The following is a 21,688-nucleotide window of genomic DNA, read 5'->3' as shown; positions in this document are numbered from 1 at the left end:
ACTTTGTGAGTTTTTTGAGGGCTGGAACCAATTAAAATTATTTACATTAATTCCTATGGGGAAAAGTCATTCGAGATAAGAGCTGCTCGGCTTAAGAGCCCAGGTCCGGAACGAATTAAACTCGTATCTCGAGGTACCACTGTACTAGCATATTTGTGCTCCCATGGTGCTCAAGCCTTAATTGCTTATTTCAGTTTCAAAATTGCACCTTTTGGGAGACAGATCACTGCATTAGAACCAGCAAATGAATACTTGCCTTTAAGAAAGCATGAAACCTGGGATTCTGCTTTTCACACTTGGTAATGGTTTCCTTGCTCATTTCAAAGAAGTTCACAAAAGGAGGATATGTTTTCACCAAGTCTTTAGACTGAAAGAATCCAAATTTTTTATTTACAACATGCATGTTGTTGAAATATTAAAATAAAATCACTGCTTCATAACAAGCAGTTTGAAGTTACTCTTTGCTGAAGGAGCTCTATGTTGCTGGTGAAGCTGACCTCTGCTGGTGTTAGTTTGTTAAACCTGCTATTGTAACAAACACCTGCACAATCAGTGTATTTGCCAAGCAAATGCATAAACATGTATACTTGCCCAAATACTAATAAAAGCAGAAGCCGTAATTGCACATTGCCCCTCTCAATAATACCTCTAAAGTCTTCTGTAGCCTACTCTTACGTAACATCCCAGATCAGGTCAACAAATTTTCATTCTCTTTATTTAAAACTTTTATCTCAAAAAAGATATCAGCAACAGCAGAATAATTATTTCACAATTATTATTTCACACTTACACTGTACAATCAAGACACTGTACCATCAAGATCTTGCCTAAGAATCATTAGCATACAGTTGCAATCACTTAACTGTACTGAACGTAAGTTCATGATTCGGTAAACTTAAAAGGTTGAAATAGGGTGGGTCTATGACAATTCGCCACAATCATCTTGCCGTAGGACATCTTGGTATGGGACAAGAGTTATAATATCAAAGAAATGGTGGGATAGAATCATTGCAGAAAGGATGCAAAAAGAGGGACAGAATGAAATGTGAACGGCAAAAATTAAAATAATTTGTATTTATTTTAAATAGAGGACAATGAAGAGTTGTCCCATTACGAGTTGACTATGGCAAGTTGGCTACAGCAAATTGGCTATGACAAGTTGTCCTATTCTATTAATAATAAAGCAACTACACTGCATTCTCCCAATGCTTTCAAGATAAAAGGCTCCTTCAAATGACTAAGGAGTAAAAGTGAAGGGTCCACTTTGGATATAAAATAACAGCATTCGTTCATAGCTCGTGCAAAAATCAAAACTTACATATTTAAGTATAACATCCCCAATGCTTTGGTTTTCAGTCCAGCTTATCATAAGGTCTTCAAGGTCTTCCTAAAATAACAAAGATGGCACTCTATTCATTTGCAATTATTCACGGCTCTAAAAAAGCAAGCCACATTATTGTTTGAACTTCTAAATGAAGTTTTGTTCGATGTGATGCTTGGAAGCAGAAGAGGAGGGAAAAGGGAGAGTAAGAAAATCTTTATTTTTAATATTTAATCAAGTGAACATCACGGAGCTCCATCAGTAAGGATGCCACCCAATAACATTACCAATACTGCACAATGCTCCAAAACAAAAATTTCAGATTTAGAATCTGAATCGTTATTGGTGCTCAAGCAAATTGTCAAAATATTACAAAGTTATTTACACAAGATTTTGAAGTTTTATGCTAGAGTGTTTCAGGTGTAGGGGTAGGGCTGGAGAATCTCAGGTGGAAATAGGCTATAGAACTCATGAGTGATCTTCGGACAGTCAAAATCTTTCAACCTAATCCATTTTGCAGAACTGTTGGTGCATGATGACACCAATTCTTTCCAATTCTGCCCTTTTCTTATTTACTAACGAGATCATGAAGAAATATTAAGATTTTTCAAGCGCAGCACAAGCAAGATGTTTTGAGCAAAATAATATTCACAAAATAGACTGTTTTAAAATGGTACCACCTTTATCTTAATATGTACATCAAGGATATCTGGAATACTGCCAAAGATTGTTTTGATTTCTTCTGGTGCAAGAATAGGGCCTCCAAGCTGTCCTTCCTTTTCCAAAGGGACCTGAAAGACCTGAAGGGGAAAAAAGTAGGTCAGCAATTTTATGAAAGCCATCCGTCCAATAAATGTTCAGCTCTAGATGGCACCATGATTTAAGCCAGAGCTCTTCAAACTTGGCAACTTTAAGACTTGTGGACTTCAACTCCCAGAATTCTCTAGCCACCATAGCTGGCTGGAGAATTCTGGGAGTTGAAGTCCACAAATCTTAAAGTTCCCAGGTTTGGGATCCCTCATTTAAGCTTTTAAGATAATTTTGAATTTTTTTAATTGAATCTTCATTTACATGATGTAAGAGGAGACTATTTGAATATGCCCAAGAAATCGTGCCTAACTGGTTGCTGCAGTTTTAACACAAGTCACTTAAAGCATCAATTTAAGAAATAATGCAGCAAATGAAGCAACTTACCTGGATTATAGTTGTCAGGATATCTACATAGTTGCTTTCTGTCTGATAGAGCTCCTTTGCAACCTGCCACCTGGCGGATTGCTTTGAAGGGAAGGGAGACGTGTTTTTGGATGGCTTTGCGCAGGATTTGGGGGTTTCTGTGAAGGGGAGAGAAATTGTTTTTGAAAAATGGTAGATGAAGGGCCCCAACCTCAGTCTCAAATCCAGAACCCTCTACCGGGCCTCTACCGGGGACCATCTAGAATCAGTGAGGCTCTCAGAAGAGGCATTGAGGTCCCTTCATTAGACACTACAAGATAGGTTCCTACGCTGTTAAGGACTCAGGCTTTGGCCGTGGGGTCTTACAACACGTTATCCTAGCAGAAGGGTCGTAACCAGGCTCTAGTACCCCATCCAGAGAGGTCCTAGCTTTGGTATGTCCCATTCACTTGGAGCCTAGCTCCACCCTTCTTGGAGAAGGGGCGTATACTGATACGCCCTTTCTCAAGGTGTAGAGCTGGCCTCCAACTCCCACCCTGCTCAAAGGCTTGTGGTTGGAGATAACAACATTCACTGATTTCATAAGAATAACAGGAGAAGAGCATGCAGAATCATCACTTCCTTCATCAAAAGAGGGGTAACAATGGGAGTCAATCCCTTTTATGGCCTTTGATTTAGTCTTAATATGTCTTTAATATGGCCATGGGATAACAACATGTTATCCTAGCAGAAGGGTCGCAACCAGGCCCTAGTACCCCATCCAGAGAGGTCCTAGCTTTGGTATGTCCCATTCACTTGGAGCCTAGCTCCACCCTTCTTGGAGAAGGGGCGTATACTGATACGCCCTTTCTCAAGGGGTAGAGCTGGCCTCCAACTCCCACCCTGCTCAAAGGCTTGTGGTTGGAGAATAACAACATTCACTGATTTCATAAGAATAACAGGAGAAGAGCACGCAGAATCATCACTTCCTTCATCAAAAGAGGGGTAACAATGGGAGTCAATCCCTTTTATGGCCTTTGATTTAGTCTTAATATGTCTTTAATATGGCCATGGAATAACAACACGTTATCCTAGCAGAAGGGTCGTAACCAGACCCTAGTACCCCATCCAGAGAGGTCCTAACTTTGGTATGTCCCATTCATTTGGAACCTAGCTCCACATTTCTTGGAGAAAGGCCAATTTAAGATGAACTCGGACTGACTAAGTACAATGCAAGTTTCAAAGACTGCCCAAAACAAAACATCAAAATTAACCGCAGAGGTCATCTTCAATATCATCAGACCCACTACTTCCTACTTCTTTCTGTGAACAAAATAGCCGACTATCATATTGGCACTATCAGGGAAAACAACTAGAGCAGGGGTCTCCAACCTTGGCAACTTTAAGATGGTTGACTTAAACTCCCAGAATTCCCCAGCCAGCTGTGCTTTGTCCACCAGGTTTAAAGTTGCCAAGGTCGGAGACCCCTGAACTACAGTACTCTGTACTTATAGCCTTTTTTGCTGGTTGTTCTCAGTTCCTGCATTTTATGTAAAAATCATAGGGCTTGAAAGGATATGAGAAGTCCCCTAGCTCAAACCAGACAATCTTATACCATCTTAGTCAAATGGTTGTCCCGTCTATTTTTGAAAACCTCCATGATGGCGCTCTCACGATCCTTGGACGCAAACTATTGCATTCATTGTTCTTACTGTCAGTAAAACAATTTTTGCTTCTTTTTAATAAGTTTCCACCCATTACTTTTCCTCCTGTCCTCTGGTGCCTTAGAAAAAAAGCCAAAAAATAAGAAAATGTTTTTTTCTTTTTTCGTATATGTTTTTTTTCCTTTTTCTTTTTTATTATGTATATTTGTGTATTATATTTGTGTATTGTATAGGGTTTTTTTATTATATGTTATATGTTTTTTAATGAAGAAATTTAATAAAAATTATTTAAAAGAAAAAAGAAAATAAGCCAATTACCCACTTCTGTGTGACACTTCCCCAAGTACTGGCAAACCCATCTATGTCGCCAGGCATAGGGTAACTGATGTATCCGAGACCGCCTGCTGCCGCACGAATCCCAGCAACCGATTAGGTCCCACAGAGTGGGCCTTCTCCGGGTCCCGTCAACTAAACAATGTCGGTTGGCGGGCCCCAGGGGAAGAGCCTTCTCTGTGGCGGCCCCGACCCTCTGGAACCAACTCCCCCCGGAGATTAGAACTGCCCCTACCCTCCTTGCCTTTCGTAAGCTCCTTAAGACCCACCTTTGTCGTCAGGCATGGGGGAATTGAGATACTCTTTCCCCGTAGGCCTTTACAATTTTATGCATGGTATGTTTGTATGTATGTGTGTTTAGAAAATGGGGTCTTTTAAATATTTTAAATAGTAATTTAGATTTGTTGTAAATTGTTTTCACTTTGTTGTGAGCCGCCCCGAGTCTGCGGAGAGGGGCGGCATACAAATCTAAATAATAAATAAATAATAATAAAATAAAATCTCCTGGCTAGTAAGATTTATGTATGGTTATGATTGGGTTGTATGATTGTTTTTAATGATAAGGGTCTTTAGTCATAATTTTAATTATTGGATTTGTCATATATTGTTTACTGTTGTTGTGAGCCGCCCCAAGTCTTCGGAGAGGGGCAGCACACAAATCTAATAAATTATTATGATTATTATTATGTGTCCCCCCCCCCCTTTTCAATCCTTCCATTCGATATAGACCCATGATGGCAAACCTGTGGCACGCAGAGCCATATCGGACAGCACGCAAGGCGTTGCCCTATGTCAGCTCCAGTGCGTGCTGACCAGCTGATTTTTGGCTTTCTTTTTGGTTGTTTTCGTTCTCTCCAGGCTTCAGGGAAGCCTCCTGAAGTGTGGGGACAGCAAAAAATGGCCCAACAGGCACATTGGAAGCTCAGAAATGAACTTCCGGTTGGCCCATTGTGCCATTTTTTTTGTCATCCCCACGCTTCAAGAGGCTTCCCTGAAGCCTGGAGATGGCAAAAAACAGTCCAATGGGTGGCCTGTTTGGCCATTTTTCACCGTCCCTAGGCTTCATGAGTCAGTTGTGAAGTCTATGTGCCTGCATGCAGAGGGGAGCAGGGGTAGAGTTCACATGTGCCAGGGGGGCAGCATGGAGGTTATGCGTATGTGTGGAAGCAGGGCATGGGTGTTGGCATCCTTTTGGCACGTGAGCCAAAAAAAGGTTTGCCATCACTGGGCTAGGCATAGCGAGTTCCCTCAACCATTCGTCATACAATTTAAGCCTCCAGACCCCTATATCATCAAACAATTGCATGCCTTGGAAATGCTTCTTTTTATATATAAAACATCTCCAGAGGAAAAGCCTTTTTGCAAAGGGATTCTGCAAATTGATCCAATGTCTCATTCTGAAATTGTCCCTTTGGTGCCAGAGTTGCACAGTTCTGGATTTTAAGCCAACAGCCCTTTCTATCTGTTGTGGTTAGCTCTGGCCCTGCTCCTGCCCCAAGGACTGTGGATGTGGGGGAGACAACCACATGCTGCAGGCCTGTCCCCCGCCCCCCCCGGTGGAATCTGCTGATGAAGGCTCCTCTGACCAAGAAGACATGAGTGACAATGAGGAGGAGAGTGTGGCAGACAGCTTAGAAGGAGATCAATTATCTAGCTCCTCCTTGGATTCAGAACAAGAGTTAATGATACAGCCACGCATGAGGAGAGCGATGCATAGGCAGCAACAACTGAGAGATTATTATCAAAGAAAATGAGGCCACCTGTGGTTGCGTGGGGCTGTAATAATTAGTGAGGGTGCTATAAATAGCAGCCTGTGGGTTTGGCCATTGTGGAGGATTATCTGATCGTTTCGTGACTGCTTTACTGACTTTGACTTTTTGTGTGCTGATTTCCCCCCGCTTTGAAACTAAACCAGAGCAAAGTGTGTGTCACTTTCTGAAAGAAGAAGGACTGTGAATTGCCTCACAGCTGCAAGCTAAGTATCACAGAAATGATAAGGGAGTTGTACAAATTACCAGTTTGTTTGGAGACGAGTGCTCTTTGCTATACCAAAAGAGGGCTTGGTTTAAGTGAATTTTCATTATAAAGAACATTGTTTTGAATTTTCAAACATGTGTGTGTCTGAAATTTGTACCTGTGAATTTTTGGGAGGATTCTACCAGAGAGCCCGACAGAACACTATGTAAAAAAAACACACTATCAGTCAACCCAACATCACCTTGTGAAGTTCTCAGCATGCTTAGACCTGGCGGTTGTTGACACAAGACATCTTTCAAACCCGGGACGGAATGATGCCTGGCCTGATTTATTTTATGTTCCATTGGCAAAAGAAAACGTTTTTGGAGATTCATTTGAGGTGTTCCGTTAACTACGCTTTCAGGTACATTACTGCTAGTTGCCTCGGCTGTTTGTGTCGGACTTTCTAATGAGTTCATGTAACATTTACAAGAAAAGTTATCCAAAGAAATACAACTGGTGTGTCTGCAGGATCTCTTCCTCATCCGACTAAGTCTAAGGACATCAGAGCTGACTTTCTGTCTATCTTTCTCCGGCCTCCTCAATTCTAGCCTCTTCCCTGCATAGTTTGAGAAGGAAAAAGGCCTGTTACTCATATTGGCAGAACGATCCAGCAGAGTTTTATTTTCATGAGAAACATTCAAAATATAAGAGAGATAAGTTGGGATATACCTCCGTTAGCCAGGCTCGACTCCGGTGTATTAGAAATGTCCAGTAAAGATCCTATGGAAAGAGAATGTTCAGCCGATGGCCGTTTCCGAGGAGGGAATGGAGACATGTCCGTTTCTCTAGTCAACTGAGCAAGGGTTTCTCTCAAACGCCGTCTCTTCCGGTTGCTGTTGGGAGTATTGAGAGAAAGGACCGAGGTCGAAGTCTTCAATTCGGGACTTTCGGGCTATAATGAAAAGCAGACGTCCAGATTAGTAACTGTTTTGTTTTTAAAGTCCAGGTTCGGTGCAAATGACAATTTTTTGCCATTCAAAGTTATATTACCTACAAAAAGATATTGACAAAATTGAACGGGTCCAAAGACGGGCTACAAGAATGGTGGAAAGTCTTAAGCATAAAATATATCAGGAAAGACTTCATGAACTCAATCTGTATAGTCTGGAGGACAGAAGGGAAAGGGGGGACATGATCGAAACATTTAAATATGTTAAAGGGTTAAATAAGGTCCAGGAGGGAAGTGTTTTTAATAGGAAAGTGAACACAAGAACCAAGGGGACACAATCTGAAGTTAGTTGGGGGAAAGATCAAAAGCAACATGAGAAAATATTACTTTACTGAAAGAGTAGTAGATCCTTGGAACAAAGTTCCAGCACACATGGTAGATAAATCCACAGTAACTGAATTTAAACATGCCTGGGATAAACATTTTATCCTAAGATAAAATACAGAAAATAGTATAAGGACAGACTAGATGGACCATGAGGTCTTTTTCTGCCGCCAGACTTCTATGTTTCTATGTATTACAAGTCATCTTCGACTTACCACAATCAATTCCAAAAATATTTATTAAAGTAAGATGAAAGTTTGGTAATGACATATGACGTCATCGGGTGGGAAAAACTGTGGTATAGGGAAAAAACCCGCAAAGTATTTTTTAATTAATATTTTTGAAAAACCGTGGTATAGACTTTCCGCGAAGTTTGAACCCGCGAAAGTCGAGGGAACACTGTATTTACTTCTGCACCTCTACTTCACGGAAATTCGAATTTCGCGGGCAGTCTCGGAATGCATCCTCCGCAAAAATCGAGGGAACACTGTAAACCTTTTTCAAAAGGCAACTGGACTTTCTTGTTTTTTTTCCTTCTAGAAACATTTCACTTCTCATCCAAGAAGATTCTTCAGCTCTGACAGGATAGTGAGGATCAATCCATTCCCCATTATCCTGTCAGAGCTGAAGAAACTTCTTGGATAAGAAGTGAAACGTCTTCAAAAGAAAAACAAAAAAGTCCAGTTGCCTCCTGATAAAGCACCTTTGGGGCACATTTGCAAGACATTTCGCATTGATATTATTATTATTATTATTATTATTATTATTATTATTATTATTATTAATTGGATTTGTATGCCACCCCTCTCCGTAGACTCGGGGCGGCTAACAACAATGATAAAAACAGCATGTAACAATCCAATACTAAAACAACTAAAAACTCTTATTATAAAACCAAACATACACACAAACATACCATGCATAAATTGTAATGGCCTAGGGGGAAGGAATATCTCAATTCCCCCATGCCTGGCGGTATAAGTGAGTCTTGAGTAGTTTACGAAAGACAGGGAGGGTGGGGGCAGTTCTAATCTCCGGGAGTTGGTTCCAGAGGGCCGGGGCCCCCACAGAGAAGGCCCCCACAGAGAACATTGTTTTTTCACCAATTGTTCCCCAAATTCTCCATTTTCCTTGCATAACAGCATACCTTTTCAAATAAGTACATCGATTCTCCAGCCCTGGCATCCATCTGTATGCTTCCCCAGAACCACTAGAGGGAGAAAAAGTATTTTCTGTCATTTATTCAAGCCGGTACAACTAGCTGTCATTTCACATTTCAAAATAGTGACTGAACATGGATTAATGTTATAAAACGTATAAAAACCAGAAAACATTAATTAAACAAAATGTATTTTAAGATCCCAGGGATGCTATTTTCAGACTGACCTCTTGCTTTACAACAAAAAGGCTCGGAGGGGACTCAAACGGAATATTTTTTACTGTGTTTTCTTCAACTATAAGGTGAGTACAGTGTTCATCACCAACAGGTAAATGCCGTCCTCCTGTGGATGAAAAGTGATCAGTTTCTGAATTATTTTACAATCTGCTGTTATGAACTGTGCACGATTGGAAATCAAAAGGTATCAATTGGTAAAGGCAATATCACAATGTAGTAACGAAACATCAAAGCTAAGGTTTGCTCAACGCAATTACAGTGATCTCTCGATTAGCGCGGGGGTTACGTTCCAAGACCTCCCGCGCTAACCGATTTCCGCGTTATACTGGATGCGGAAGTAAAACCACCATCTGCGCATGTGCGCCATTTTTTTCATGGCCACACATGCGCAGATGGTGGAGTTTGCGTGTGGGCGGCGGGGAAGACCAAGGGAAGATTCCTTCAGCCGCCCAACAGCTGATCTGCTCCGCAGCGCGGAAGCAGCGAGGAGCCGAAGATGGGGTAAAGGCAAAGGGGAAACCCCATCTTCGGCTCCTCGCTGCTGCCGCGCTGCGGAGCGGATCAGGTGTTGGGCGGCTGAAGGAACCTTCCCTTGGTCTTCCCGCCAGATCACTTGCCGCTTGCCGCTTGCCAGTCCACGCCCCCCTGGATGAGCGGCCCCGCATGGCCCCAGCGCCGGACTCCGTTGCCGAACGCCGAAACCGGAAGGGGCGAGGTGGGGGAGAACGGGAGGCTCAGCATTCCGTCAGTCGCAGCGCTGGCTGTCAACTTTTCTTTTTAGCACTGGGGAGGCAAGTCAGCTCCTGCCCAGTTTTAAAAAGAAAAGTTGACAGCCAGCGCTGCGGCTGACGGAATGCTGAGCCTCCCGTTCTCCCCCACCTCGCCCCTTCCGGTTTCGGCGGTTTCGCAGCGCTGGCTGTCAACTTTTCTTTTTAGCACTGGGGAGGCAAGTCAGCTCCTGCCCAGTTTTAAAAAGAAAAGTTGACAGCCAGCGATTGTTCCGCTGCCGCCAGCATGGCCTGGCTGGCAGCGGAAGATGTAACCTTCGCAACCTCGGAGAGCTTCCTGGGCATGAAAGCTCACGAAAACCAGGAAGCTCTCTGAGGTTGCGAAGGAGCCCACGATCACTCGGCTGCAAGCGGGAGGAAGGCGAATCCCACGGGGCTGGGCTCGGTTATCCCCCCGGCTCCCCTCCTACCAGCCCCGCCGCGGAAGGCTCCATTCTGTTCCCTGAATGGAGACCGCCGGCCGCTCAATCGGGTGGCAGGAAAGCGAATGTCACGGGGCTGGGCTCGGCTCCCCCAGCCCCGCCGCGGAACGCTCCATTCTGTTCCCTGCCGGCCCGATTGAGGGGCCGGCGGTCTCCATTCAGGGAACAGAATGGAGCCTTCCGCGGCGGGGCTGGTAGGAGGGGAGCCGGGGGGATAACCGAGCCCAGCCCCGTGGGATTCGCCTTCCTCCGGCTTGCAGCCGAGTGATCGTGGGCTCCTTCGCAACCTCAGAGAGCTTCCTGGTTTTCGTGAGCTTTCATGCCCAGGAAGCTCTCCGAGGTTGCGAAGGAGCCCAGGATCACTCGGCTGCCGGCGGCAGGAAAACGAATGTCACGGGGCTGGGCTCGTCTCCCCCCCCCCATAGCAGCCCCGCCGCGGAACGCTCCATTCTGTTCCCTGCCGGCCCGATTGAGCGGCCGGCGGTCTCCATTCAGGGAACAGAATAAAAAAAAAATTATTTTTTAATATTTTATTTTTTTAAATAATATTTTTTGAAAAACCGCGTTGCAGCGTTTCGCGCTAATCGAGAACGCGCAAATCGAGGGACCACTGTATTTAGAAAGGAAGTTACAAAATGAGCCGGGGTGGCGCAGCAGGTAGAGTGCTGTACTGCAGGCCACTGAAGCTGACTGTAGATCTGAAGGTCAGCGGTTCAAAGCTCATCACCGGCTCAAGGTTGACTCAGCCTTCCATCCTTCCGAGGTGGGTAAAATGAGGACCCAGATCGTGGGGGCAATAGCCTAGCTCTGTTAAAAAGTGCTGTTGCTAACATGTTGTAAACCGCTCTGAGTCTAAGGAGAAGGGCGGCATAAAAATTGAATGAATGAATGAATGAATGAATAAATAAATAATAAAATAAATAAATGTAAAGCTTATTGGTTTAAATAAAGGTAGACTTTTGACATCTTCTATTGTAAACAATAGCTTTATGAAACAGTTGTTAACAGTATAATAGCTGTCTAAAACAGATACTGTGTATAAATAGAGAGCAAACCCCACTCTCTTCTAGCACTGAACATGTTATCTAGTCTGCTAATGAAATGCCTTCAAGCAAACAATCAAGTTCAGAGAGCATCAAGAACTCCAAAGATGTACATAAACTGGAACAGCCATATTACTACCAGATTTTCTTATGATAGAAATCAACTGCTATACCATCTAAACATTCAGAATAAATAAAATTTAATAAAACATCGCTCTAGAATTTAGTACACAAGATGTCTACATTGATTGTCGTTACAGTGGCAAGTTTGTCTGTCTAGGTCCATGATCGCGAACTTAAGGCACATGTGCCAAAAATGGCACACGGAGCCATATCTGACGGCACGTGAGGCGTTGCTCTGTGTCAGCTCCAGCGTGCATGTGTGGGCTGGCAGCTGATTTTCGGCCTTCCAGAGGGCAGGGGGTCGTTTTTGTCTTTCCCAGGCTTCAGGAAAACCTCCAGAGCTTGTGGATGGCAAAAAATGGACCCAATGGGCCTACCGGAAGTTCAGAAACAAACTTCCAGTTAGGCCATTGAGCCATTTTTCACACTCAACCGCCCAACTGGAAGTTCATTTCCAAACTTTTGGTAAGCCCGTTGGGTCCTATTAACCATTCACCAGCTCAGAGAGATGAGAAGGAAAATTTTACATAAATGGTACTTCACGCCAGTAAAACTAGCACACTTCCAGAGGAAAGGAAAAGGAAATTGCTGGCATGGTTGCCAAATAAAAGGAGTTTTTATGCATATGCTCTGGGAATGCATTGAAGTTCAAAAATTTTGGAAGGAAATACAGAATGAAATTAACAATATGCTAAACATTAATTGGATAATCATGAAAGAATTAGCAACACTAGTTAAATATGGGGAATTACGAGAATTTAAAGAAATCAAAACAGCAGCTTTGGAAAGCGCTCAAGCAGTAGTGGTATTAGGGTGGAAGGATAGCAATAAATGGACAATCCAGAATTGGTACTGGTATATGGTGAACCACATCCACTTCGAAATTATGGAAATAAGATTAAATCACTTTGATGAAAATAAATTGGAGAAGCTGATGGCACGATGGAATAAGGTGAAAAACTATATCTTAAGTAGAATTTATGACGACAATGTGAAAAATAAATTCCAATCACTTTTTGTATGGAAAGAAATGTAAACCGGAGCCAAGGAAGAAATTGAAACTTATTGTAAATAATTTAACCCCCTAAATGGTGGTGGGGTTTATTGGTGTTGGGCACTTTTTCTTTAAGTAATTTTTTTTTTGTTGTAATAAAAATTTAATAAATATATATATATATATTTTTAAAACCATTCACAGGCTCAAGAGGGTTCAGTGAGCCCCATGCGCGTATGCGCGGGAGGACCGCAAGAGGGTGGTTATGTGTTCATGAAGGGGGAAGGCATTGAATTATGGGTGTGGGCACACACGCCCTGTTGGCACCCAAGTAAAAAGATTCGCCATATCTGGTAATCCATATTGTATGGCTGTGGCTTAGTGTGAGACACAAATTTAATCCTAATGTTTAGTTTAGTTTAGTTTATTTAGATTTGTATGCCGCCCCTCTCCGAAGACTCGGGGCGGCTAACAACAATAAAAAACAATGTAACAAATCTAATATTAAAAGTAATCTAAAAAACCCCAATTTAAGAGACCAATCATACCAACAAACATACCATGTATAAATTCTATAAGCCTAGGGGGAAGGGAGAAAAAAATGTCAATTCCCCCATGCCTGACAACAGAGGTGGGTTTTAAGGAGCTTGCGAAAGGCTAGGAGGGTGGGGGCAACTCTGATATCTGGGGGGAGTTGGTTCCAAAGGGTCGGGGCCGCCACAGAGAAGGCTCTTCCCCTGGGTCCCGCCAAACGACATTGTTTAGTTGACGGGACCCGGAGAAGGCCAACTCTGTGGGACCTAACTGGTCGCTGGGATTCGTGCGGCAGAAGGTGGTCCCGGAGATATTCTGGTCCGGTGCCATGAAGGGCTTTATAGGTCATAACCAACACTTTGAATTGTGACCGGAATCTGATCGGCAACCAATGCAGACTGCGGAGCATGCGTGCATGAAGGGGGAAGGCATTGAATTATGGGTGTGGGCACATGAGCTCTGTTGGCACCCGAGTAAAAAAAGGTTCGCCATCCCTGGTAATCCATATTGTATGGCTGTGGCTTAGTGCGAGGCACAAATTTAATCCTAATGATTTAACACCACAGAATGGCTAAAAAGTAAAAATGGATTAGAACTGAATTGTGAACCCAGCCATAAACCTTCCATATTTACCTTGCATTTCTGTCATTTCTTCCATGTTCTTTTTCTCTTCCTCCGAGAACCCAAGAAAACTTAAAACGCAGTCCTGAAAAGGGGGCACTTTAAATTCTTTTCTAAATTCTTCATTGGCAGCGCAAAAGTCACTAAGAGGACACAGAGAAAGGAATGAATTTAAGGCAACCGTATGAAATTTTATTTCCTATTATTCTGAAACATAGAAACATAGAAGACTGACGGCAGAAAAAGACCTCATGGTCCATCTAGTCTGCCCTTACACTATTTCCTGTATTTTATCTTACAAAGGATATATGTTTATCCCACGCATGTTTAAATTCAGTTACTATGGATTTACCAATCACGTCTGCTGGAAGTTTGTTCCAAGGATCTACTTCTCTTTCAGTGAAATAATATTTTCTCACGTTGCTTTTGATCTTTCCCCCAACTAACTTCAGATTGTGTCCCCTTGGTTCTTGTGTTCACTTTCCTATTAAAAACACTTCCCTCCTGGACCTTATTTAACCCTTTAACATATTTAAAAGTTTCGATCATGTCCCCCCTTTTCCTTCTGTCCTCCAGACCAGTGTTTTTCAACCAGTGTGCCGTGGCACACTAGTGTGCCGCGAGACATGGTCAGGTGTGCCGCGAAGCTCAGAGAAAGAAAACAAGAGAGAGAGAGAGAAAGAGAGAAAGGAAGAGCAAGAGAGAGAGAGAGCAAGAGAGAGAAAGAAAGCAAGAGAGAAAGAAAGAGAGGGAGGGAAGGTGGGAGAGAGAAAGACATAGAGGGAGGTAGGGAGGGAGAAAGAGCAAAAAAGAGGAGAGAAGGAAGAAAGAAAGAGGGGTGGAGAGAGAAAGAGGGAGAGAGAAATAGAGCAAAAGGGAGGGAGATAATTTTTTTGTCCAAACTTTTTTTAGCTGCCCCCCCCCCCCCTCAATGTGCCCCATGGTTCTGTAAATGTAAAAAATGTGCCGCGGCTCAGAAAAGGTTGAAAATCACTGCTCCAGACTATACAGATTGAGTTCATGAAGTCTTTCCTGATACGTTTTATGCTTAAGACCTTCCACCATTCTTGTAGCCCGTCTTTGGACCCGTTCAATTTTGTCAATATCTTTTTGTAGGTGAGCTCTCCAGAACTGAACACAGTATTCCAAATGTGGTCTCACCAACGCTCTATATAAGGGAATCACAATCTCCCTCTTCCTGCTTGTTATACCTCTAGCTATGCAGCCTAGCATCCTACTTGCTTTTCCTACTGCCCGACCGCACTGCTCACCCGTTTTGAGACTGTCAGAAATCACTACCCCTAAATCCTTCTCTTCTGAAGTTTTTGCTAACACGGAACTGCCAATGCAATACTCAGATTGAGGATTCCTTTTCCCCAAGTGCATTATTTTACATTTGGAAACATTAAACTGCAGTTTCCATTGAAATACTTGCTCTTTCATGTTAAGGCTATGCAAGGCCTTTCTCCAGGAAAGATCATACATACATGTCATTCCTTCTCTCCCAAGATCTATAAATCCACTCTGCTTTCATGATTGGAGTGCCAAGACTCACAGCTACCTGCAAACCAAGACAAAGAAAGACACTTTTCATTTGCTGTGGAGTCGCCTGGAGTCCCTAAGGAGTTGGGTGGCAAAGAAATTGAAGAAATAAATAATAAATAAATTTTAAAGTGCTGTTAACTCTTACATCAAGGTAGAGAATATGTCTATTTTATCTTGTCTCTGATAAAGTCTTTAAGGTTTTTAACAAAAATAGAGGCAGGAGATAAGGAAATGAGTCTGGGTTTCAGTGAGTCTTCTTGATATAGAAAATTAAAAGGGCAAGAGTATCTGAACTTTACAAACAAGTATTACAAATGCTACTCAGGTGTTCATATCTATTGGTCGAGCTATTTAAAAGTAACATCAAATTCTAGTGTAATTTCATGACAATCAGAATTTTTGCATTGTCAGCCTGCATTTAAATATTCTCACATATATGAATTGTAGAGCAGAAGATTTTAATTATGCTTCTAAACAGCATAAATGCAAACCAACATGTTTTAGTTGTTAAAGCAATCAATTAATCCACATAAGAAACAAGGGTTAGAATAACTGCAACTTTTTCATTCAAGTTTTTAGGACACATCACTCATTCATTCATTTATATCTATCATCCCTTATATTTGGATATCACACTACTTCTATTATTATGTAGCTTTAGATAAAATCAACATGCATCCTTTTTTAAAGGGAATAATTATTGACATTTAATGGTGTTAAAGGCATTTAAATAACAGCACACTGTACTTTGCTGAACAACAAAGTGCAAAAAATAACAGTATTATACCCTGATGACGAGACACCCGTTGTCTATAACCAGTACTTAGCCACTGCCTTGCTATATAATTTCTACATTAGGGTATTTGCTGCATTTTTCTAAAGGATAGCAAGAGATTGCTCTTGATGCATTACAAGTGATCAAATTATCAAATATCATACAAATTGTATTCAAATTTGCAGACTTGCTACAAAACATTAGCATGCCATGTAGCAATAAAATATATAACTAGGAGCTTTAAATGACTCTCAACCCTGTTCAACATAATGGATCTGACCAAACAATATCAGAAGAGTTCCAAAAGGACCATTCTTTTCCCTTCATCAGAGACAAAGAATTAATCACAAGGGAGGAAATCAAAACAAGATTTCCCTCATTCATGAAATAATATAATAATAATAATAATAATAATAATAATAATAATAATAATAATAATAATTTATTAGATTTGTATGCCGCCCCTCTCTGAAGCAGGAAGCTATGTCAAAATATAGATTATTGGAAATGTTTTGTGGCTGTGCTCACAGATGAGGCTCATCGATACATGTCATTGCAGTATTTTAAGATTGCATCCATGGATCAAAAGTCTTATTTCTGTATCCCCACTTGTTGCTTTCAGAATTAGACCTTGAACTCAATACCAATTCACTACTTTTAATTAAAACTTTGAATGTGTGTTTTAATTATTTCATTTGTTGTTATTCACAATTAACCAAATATTCCGATATCTGTAAAAAGGAAATCTACACTTAAACCCTTAAGGGAAATTTGAAATTCACTTACTCTGAATTTGTCTCCTTGTGTAGAGTTAGCAACTAGATGTGTAACTTTAGAACTGAAGTCCCGCCGAATAATCCCTCCCATATGATGAACCAAGGTCACCAGTTTAACCTAAAAGCAAAATTGGAACACAGTTGATTAGGTTGAAATACAATTGCTGTTGAACCAAGCAACAATGTCAACAATGTTGCCTACGTAAACTTAAGCTTCACAACGACTGTACAAATTCAGTTTAAATTCCTATATCATTTTAAATTATGGCTTCTTTAGTGACAGATTGACTAAATTATAAATTGTCTTGATTTATGCAAACAATGCTTTACAAGCCACAATTGCCAAGTACACAAATATATTAAAGCCGAACTCAAAATAAATCACTTGCCATTATTTGCAAAGTTAACACTGCTATAATCTGCCTAATGGATATTATCAATTCAATCTTTTGGAATGAATGGAATTTAAAGCCCTTGTTTGGCTGGTATACGTCCAACATAATATTAATAATCAACAAATAACTTTTTGGTTCATTTCAAATGAATGTGTTGCAGTCAGATGAATCTAATGAAGTTTTCTGTATCTAAATTCTGAAGCTCTGCTCTAATACCAGATAAGGCCAAAAGCTTGAAGTTGATGTCTAAATATTAACTAATGTTGCAATTGTTCAACACAACCACCATATTATGAAACATTTGCAGAAAAAAAATCATCTTACCAGTTCATCTTTCTTCCTGAATCCTGTGAAGCATAACACAAGATTCACCATATTTGTGCAGTACAGTGGACGACACGCAATGGGGAGAGGCTGAAAGAAAATTTAATTAACACCATTTCCAAAAATTTTCCCTTTTATATTTGTTAAACTTATTTTTAACCCAACACCATAATATAGCAACTGAAGGGCCTTAAGAAAATAGCATTGTGAATTCAGAAGGGATAATACTAATAACAGCCACAAGACTTGTGTGCCCGTTGACTCTTGAGATGCATTCCAAAGACCCCTGAGAAGTTTTAATCCCAGGCTATCACAAGACCATGGGATTCTCTCAAATAGGCTGGATCCAGGCCACACAGTATTTTAAAGATTGAGTGCTTTGTATTTCGCAAGGGGAAAAAACGGACAATCAGTGCCAACTTTTTAGCACATGTCTGATGTGGCTTCCGTTTTTGCTTTTCCAGAGGACAAACCAGCTGTTGGGTTTGCATCAATTGCCAGTTCCAGGCTAAGCTCAAGGACAGTCCATGGAAAGTACTGTATCTGATAAAGTGAAGGGGAGAAGTGAGTAGCATACACTACATCATGTTAAGGTCCTTTTCTCCCAGTAAAAGGCAACCAAAGCCAACAAAAATTGTTCCTGATTTCAGATTTCACAGCAGCAACAACAACATGAAACCGCTGGGTGAGGTCATCCAAGGGCATGGGGTGAGGTATCATCAGTATGCTGATGATACCCAGCTGTACATCTCCACCCCATGTCCAGTAAACGAAGCAGTGGAAGTGATGTGCCGGTGCCTGGAGGCTGTTAGGGTCTGGATGGGTGTCAACAGACTCAAGCTCAACCCTGATAAGACGGAGTGGCTGTGGGTTCTGCCTCACAAGGACAACCCCATCTGTCTGTCCATAACCCTGGGGGGGGGAATTATTGACCCCCTCAGAGAGGGTTCGCAACTTAGACGTCCTCCTCGATCCACAGCTCACATTAGAGAACCATCTTTCAGCTGTGGCGAGGGGGACGTTTGCCTAGGTTCGCCTGGTGCACCAGTTGCGGCCCTATCTGGACCGGGACTCACTACTCACAGTCACTCATGCCCTCATCACCTCGAGGTTCGACTACTTTAATGCTCTCTACATGGGGCTACCTTTGAAAAGTGTTCGGAAACTTCAGATCGTGCAGAATGCAGCTGCGAGAGCAATCCAACACTCTGCAGTCTACATTGGTTGCCGATCAGTTTCCAGTCACAATTCAAAGTGTTGGTTATGACCTATAAAGCCCTTCATGGCATCGGACCAGAATATCTCCGGGACCGCCTTCCCAGCTACCGGTTAGGTCCCACAGAGTTGGCCTTATCTGGGTCCCGTTGACTAAACAATGTCGTTTGGCAGGACCCAGGGGAAGAGCCTTCTCTGTGGAGGCCCGGGCCCTCTGGAACCAGCTCCCCCCGGAGATTAGAACTGCCCCCACCCTCCTTGCCTTTCGTAAACTTCTTAAAACCCACCTTTGCCGTCAGGCATGGGGGAACTGAGACATCTCCCCCGGGCCTATACAGTTTATACATGGTACGTTTGTGTGTATGTTTGTTTTTAATAATGGGGTTTTTAGTGTTTTTTAAATTATTAGATTTGTTTTATTATTGCTGTGAGTCGCCCCGAGTCTAAGGAGAGGGGCGGCATACAAATCTAATAAATAATAATAATAATAATAATAATAATAATAATAATAATAATAATAAAATGGACCTTATTCAGAACAGGGGAAATTTATCCTTGTGACTCCTGACAATATACATCATCTTGCTTAGATTCAATTTCATTTTAATATCTCTCACCCGGCCCATTACTGACGTTAGCCAAGCATTCGGGGTACCATGCCATTATCTGAAGATTTCAGAAAGAAATACATTGAGTGCCATCAGCCAACTGATAGCACCCAAGTCCGTACCCTTAATGATCTCTCCCAGCAGGTTCACTTCAATGCTGCAAAATACTGGAAAGAATGAAGCCCCGAGGGATGCAATATAATAGCATGTCCTCAGAAGTCCATTGCTGCCCACCGAAAGCGCTAGCAGAGAAGGTGTTTTGTATGGTATGAAGCATCTCAAAAAGAAATGTGTTTCTCACACACCTCAAAAAGATGAATCGTACTGACACCGCAGAGCAAGGACTTCACTGCAGCAAATTACATTCAATTCACACAGCCCCAGCAGCAAAGTTACTAAATATCTCTTAAAGTTCATGGAGACGTTATCGTTTTTCTTAATGATTTTCAAACAAATCCATACTGTTCAGTATCAGACGACTTGCTAGATATATTTCCAGATTGGAAGTTTTAGCAAGTTTTGCTATTCCTGCTTTTGCGTAAATTGCTTTAAGTTAAGCTTCCCATAAGAATAGCAGCACATTCTAGTAAAGAAAAAAATGTTTTCAATTCAATGACAGGAGATGTCATCAACTCCATTCAGAAGATAGATCAAATATATTTTAAATTTTCCATATCGCTTTTGTTTTCTTACCTCGTCTTTTTTAGCACACTGAAATATTACTGGGGGCCCAAGGATCCTACAGTCTGCCTTGTTCAGGTTACTAAAAATGGGTTCTTCAAAGTCTGATATTACAAAGACAGCCTCAACGTCCGGTGATTCGGAATCATCACACATTTTCATAGATTCCATCTTTATGTAGGGCACCTTAATATCCTGCATTGTTCAAGATAGATATTTATAACATATATGTAGCAATACCAATAGCACTTAAGAGTTATATACGACTTCATAATGATTTACAGCCCTCTCTAAGTGATTTATAGTGCCAGTATATTGGCCCTAACAATCTGGGTCCTCGTTTTACCGACCTCGGAAGGATGGAAGGCTGAGTCAATCTTGAACTGATCAGGATCGAACTCCTGACAGTGGGAATGCAGAATTAGCCTGCAATACTGCATTCTAATCACTGTGTCACCACGGCTCCTGTAGGCTTTCTATGTTGTTCCCCCAAAGAAAAAAACTAATTAGGCTTCCGAGTGTTGAGCCCTTGGGACAAACACAAACATAGGAGCAGTGGGGATTCGTCACAAATATGTGCCTTCATCATAGCGATATATGTATATGTATGTGTATATATGTATGTATGTATGATGGTCTTGGTATATTCGGGTTTCTTCCCGCGTAGGATTTGGAAATTTCTGGCGACGTTTCGACGAGGTCCCACTCGTCATCTTCAAGCTGGTGTTTCTGTCCTTGTTCTAGGGCGAACACAGCGAGACCTGAGCTGCCTTCCTTCTATAAATACTGGTGGCTGGGTGTGTACCACCAGTATTTATAGAAGGAAGGCAGCTCAGGTCTCGCTGTGTTCGCCCTAGAACAAGGACAGAAACACCAGCCTGAAGATGACGAGTGGGACCTCGTCGAAACGTCGCCAGAAATTTCCAAATCCTACACGGGAAGAAACCCAAATATACCAAGACCATCATACCTGTACCCATGAAAATCTACGAAAACAAGTATGTATGTATGTATGTGTGTGTGTGTGTGTGTGTGTGTGTGTGCATGTGTATATATGTGTGTGTATGTGTGAATATATGAATGTGAGTATACATATATATTTATATATGTGTATATGTTTGTGTATGTATGTATGTATGTATGTATGTATGTATGTATGTATGTATGTATGTATGTATACCATTTGTGGCCAGCTTTTAAGTGCCTAATACACTTTAGCTAATTTATACGACAAATGTGGCTACCATGTTTATTCCTTTCCCTAACAGTATCAAACTGAATATAGACCTCACAGCTTATGGGTTGTAATTTTATTAGTATTGACAATGGGTAATTGATAGACTAGATTTTATCATGGATTTTATCTGTTATTTATCATTTTATCCTATAACTTTTGATTATGTTTTTATTTGTTTTGGTCTATGACTGTAATAATAATTTTTTTTAAGAATAGAGTAAAACATTTCATAAAATTGTATAATAATAAAACACAAACATATGAGTAATTCTTTTTTCTAAATAGGGACCAGCCCTATCTCATTTAAATTCTGAATCCTCAGTATAAGACATTAATTTTTACTATGTTTCATCAAATCTGAAACCAAAGCAGGTGTTTGAGCAATTGCAAACTTCTGTTCATCTGTTTCCACAGGGTACCATTCATTTCTACAGATCCTTTTGTTTAAC

The 21,688-nt window shown here is 41.4% G+C and overlaps 1 protein-coding gene across 5 annotated transcripts in view; it reads right to left on the bottom strand.

The window, feature by feature from the left end:
• Positions 1–21,688, bottom strand: part of ECT2 (epithelial cell transforming 2) — an 81,904-nt gene that overhangs the window by 49,742 nt on the left and 10,474 nt on the right. For 3 of the 5 annotated variants that reach the window (XM_070753644.1, XM_070753646.1, XM_070753645.1), the window contains exons 4-16: positions 20,015–20,197; positions 17,499–17,588; positions 16,790–16,897; positions 15,171–15,244; positions 13,696–13,826; positions 9,149–9,264; positions 8,910–8,972; positions 7,159–7,381; positions 6,689–7,045; positions 2,516–2,652; positions 2,002–2,121; positions 1,319–1,387; positions 257–367 (exon numbers count right to left, since the gene is read on the bottom strand). In XM_070753644.1, the coding sequence (XP_070609745.1) occupies positions 257–367; positions 1,319–1,387; positions 2,002–2,121; positions 2,516–2,652; positions 6,689–7,045; positions 7,159–7,381; positions 8,910–8,972; positions 9,149–9,264; positions 13,696–13,826; positions 15,171–15,244; positions 16,790–16,897; positions 17,499–17,588; positions 20,015–20,197 (1,782 nt within the window). The remainder of the gene's footprint in view (positions 1–256; positions 368–1,318; positions 1,388–2,001; positions 2,122–2,515; positions 2,653–6,688; positions 7,046–7,158; positions 7,382–8,909; positions 8,973–9,148; positions 9,265–13,695; positions 13,827–15,170; positions 15,245–16,789; positions 16,898–17,498; positions 17,589–20,014; positions 20,198–21,688) is intronic. The other 2 variants (XM_070753647.1, XM_070753648.1) reach the window with 1 other exon arrangement.

Source organism: Erythrolamprus reginae, chromosome 5, assembly GCF_031021105.1.
Source record: "Erythrolamprus reginae isolate rEryReg1 chromosome 5, rEryReg1.hap1, whole genome shotgun sequence".
Taxonomy (NCBI): domain Eukaryota; kingdom Metazoa; phylum Chordata; class Lepidosauria; order Squamata; family Dipsadidae; genus Erythrolamprus; species Erythrolamprus reginae.
Note: the sequence above shows the minus strand (reverse complement) of the source record. Positions and strands in the feature narration are given on the sequence as shown.